This window comes from Lissotriton helveticus, chromosome 10 (assembly GCF_964261635.1).
Source record: "Lissotriton helveticus chromosome 10, aLisHel1.1, whole genome shotgun sequence".
Taxonomy (NCBI): Eukaryota; Metazoa; Chordata; class Amphibia; order Caudata; family Salamandridae; genus Lissotriton; species Lissotriton helveticus.
In genome coordinates this window covers 408,283,727-408,286,707 of record NC_136071.1, presented here as the reverse complement: position 1 = coordinate 408,286,707, position 2,981 = coordinate 408,283,727, and the positions used below count along the sequence as shown (strand labels likewise).

At 46.0% G+C, this 2,981-nt stretch overlaps 1 protein-coding gene across 4 annotated transcripts in view; it reads right to left on the bottom strand.

Annotated features, from left to right (window-relative positions):
* The window catches only part of GTF3C1 (general transcription factor IIIC subunit 1), a 2,559,884-nt gene extending 2,557,396 nt beyond the window's left edge, over window positions 1-2,488 (bottom strand). For 2 of the 4 annotated variants that reach the window (XM_078662886.1, XM_078662885.1), the window contains exon 1: window positions 2,111-2,446. In XM_078662886.1, the coding sequence (XP_078519012.1) occupies window positions 2,111-2,331 (221 nt within the window). In that variant the 5' untranslated portion in view covers window positions 2,332-2,446. Of the gene's footprint in view, window positions 1-2,110 lie in introns of all 4 variants that reach the window. The other 2 variants (XM_078662887.1, XM_078662884.1) reach the window with 2 other exon arrangements.
* Window positions 2,489-2,981: the final 493 nt, after the last annotated feature.

Genomic DNA, 2,981 nt, shown 5'->3' with positions numbered 1-2,981 from the left:
AACCTAGACCTCAAAATAAACTAGACCTTCAACCTTGCCGCTTCTTTCCCCCCTGTGGGCACCGATTGCGGGATGCTAAAACACCCTTAAGCTATGTGTCTTACCCGGCATATAAAAGTGATGAAGAAGGGTAGTGGTGATTCGCATACTGGGCTCCTGGTCTCCTAAATCGTGGAGCAGGTCTGTGCGTCCAAAGCACCTTCTAGCAATCTCACAGAATACATCTGATGTGATCAAAACCGTATAGGAAGTATTGATCTGCAGTGCCTAGCTCTGAGCTAGGAGCTCCCGAACCTGTGAAAATTAGGAATTCGAATTGGAGAGCCCGAGACAAAGGGCTGTCTCAGTTGGTAGCATGTCCCTTCTCCATAGAGTAACGGTGGCGTATCGTCGTAAATATCAAATGTGAGACCTATTGTACCCGTAGGGTACAATAGGTCTCACATTTGCGAGAGATTAAGCTAATGGCAATGTAAATGACAATGCCATTTATTTATCTGTTTTCAAAACCAACACAAATACAAATTTTGCTCCAACTTTTCCAAAGGCGAAACCATTGCATTGTAAATGCTTGTTAAATATCGGGACCAATACCGCTTCTTGCCATGAGGTCGGGATACGACCAACCACAACTGCTTTAAACAGAAGTAATAAGAGGGGAGCCCACAAATATGTGTTGTATTTAAAAAGATCCAGAGGCACTGCGTCCGGTCCTGGGGCTTTCAAAGCTATACCCTTTCTAAGAGCAGCCTCTACCTCTGAAAGAGTCAATGAGAGACTAAGCGTGTCTGCTGGTTCCCTCCATGTGTCAGGGAGCCCTTCAAAACAGGACACAAAAGAAGAAACCCCCTTAGGATTAAAAATTCCCCCATAGTATGCCTCCCATATGCTCCCTGGAATGTGCATCTGCAAGGTTTCCTTTTCCTCACTTTTTAGAAAAGGACGATTTACGACATCCCAAAAGAGTCGACTATCTTTTAATTCTGACGCTCTGCCCAAGTCGTCCCATGCCTCTCTTTTCCCTAAACGAAACTAACAAGCATTCATTGGCCTAACAGCTAGGGCGCTCGACCTCGGAAACCCGGTTCGAGCCTCGGTAATGTCGCTAAACCTCCTGTGATTCTGGGCAAATCACTTGATCTCCCCGTGCCTAACCAAATGAATGTGTGTTCTTGTGTAACGTAACTGGCGCTATGTAAAGCGCTTTGATAACCGGTTCGGTTCGAGTTCGCGCTATATAAAACTCGGCAAAAAAAAAATAAGCCAATTGTCCTGGCTTATTGTATGTGTAATGTTATTTATTGTATTATATATCTGGATGCAATGACAAAAAACAGAAAAATACTAGTTGGGCGGCACACGAAGCTGTTTATTAATTACATCGACCAAGCCCCTTTCATTACCCCCCCCCCCCCAGTTTTTTCATACCACTTACAGAACTGTCCTTTACCAGTCGCCAACAGCATTACCCTTACCAGAAAGGGTTCTCGCAATACTGGTCGGCGAGGAGTGAGACAATTGTGAGCAACAAAATACCAAACAGCCCATAACGTGAAATAAGTATGGCACTTCCGAGTGCGAAAACGATGCTGCGGGAACGCAAAAAGATAAACTGCGAAAAATTACGCGCATGCCCAGCTTCTACAATTTGTGATTAAAAGCCGAAAGTGAAAAGAAACAATCGTCAGTTTGTTCAGGCGCGTAACAGGTCGAAATGCTACACCGAAATATTTCACCCCAAGCCATTGCAAACCTCAGTCAGACACAAACTTTACAAAAAGAAGGAATCACTGTAGCAGCTGGAATCGTGACTAACACTTAATAAACCATATGGGCTAAATACATGAAATCGGTGTTTACGCAACCTGGCATCTTACAACGCAGCCACATTCACAGTTGTGGTTAACGTGAAAGCCGCCAGCACACACAACAATTTACTTAAATGAAACAATGCTGGATTTAGCATCCACTGAAGGTAAGAACGAGAAGGGCAAACAAATCAAATAGATACGCTCTTACACCACGGGGACCAAAGCTCTAGTAAGGAGGGGACTAAAGAGCAACTTTTAAGCAAGAAACAATGATCTAGCCAGTAGGAAATGGGGCTCACCTGTTGAGCTGTAATAGCGGTTCTCGTGTCCTCGGGAGCTGGTAGAACATTATGTCGGAGCAAAGCTGCAAGCTGTGCCACAGGAGTTGCCGTGTGCCCTGGTCCAGCATGAGAGGGAAAGAGGGAACACGAGACTGAAGCCTGTACCACAGAGTGGACAATGTGATACCATCCAAGCCCTCCAAAGCCACTTCATCCAGAAGCATGGCCTGGACGTCCATGGTGGGACAAATAACAAACACTGACAGGAATCAGCACATGTTGACGTTCACACGTTAAACCTGGCACTGAAGCGCCATTATTTCAGCTGCTTGCCAGAAAAACAGAAAAGAGACTAAGTGCCGCTACCATTGGTGCGATTTGCGCCCTGAGGACGGGAGCAGCGTAGACTCGGATTGGCGGAAAGCCTGCTGTCACCCGTCACGTGCTGCCGAAAATATTACGTAACCACGGAAACACGCCCGTCGCTTCCCTATCCTTATGACACCACCACTAAGAGAGGTTCAATTGGCTAGCGCCACCCACTGTAGAACTGAAGAACCACGCTACAGTACCAGTCTCGCTCAACGTCTATCGGTACCCAATTAGAGTAAAATAAATACAATTAATCCGACCTCGTGTAATATAGCCATGTGGTCGAATAAAACGCTCTAATACCCCTAGGCTACGTTCGCACAATACAAAACTGCAAAAAATGAAAAGAAATTCAGACCTTAAGTCAAAGAGAGACCGAGAAATGCGGACAACACACACCTCGCCTACTTGAACCTAAAGCAGCCCTGGCAAATGTTGACAAACTAGCCCCCCGTAGCTGCAATGGAGCGCAGCGAGTCCGACCACTACAAGGGTGCTTGGAGTAGGGTGACCAACT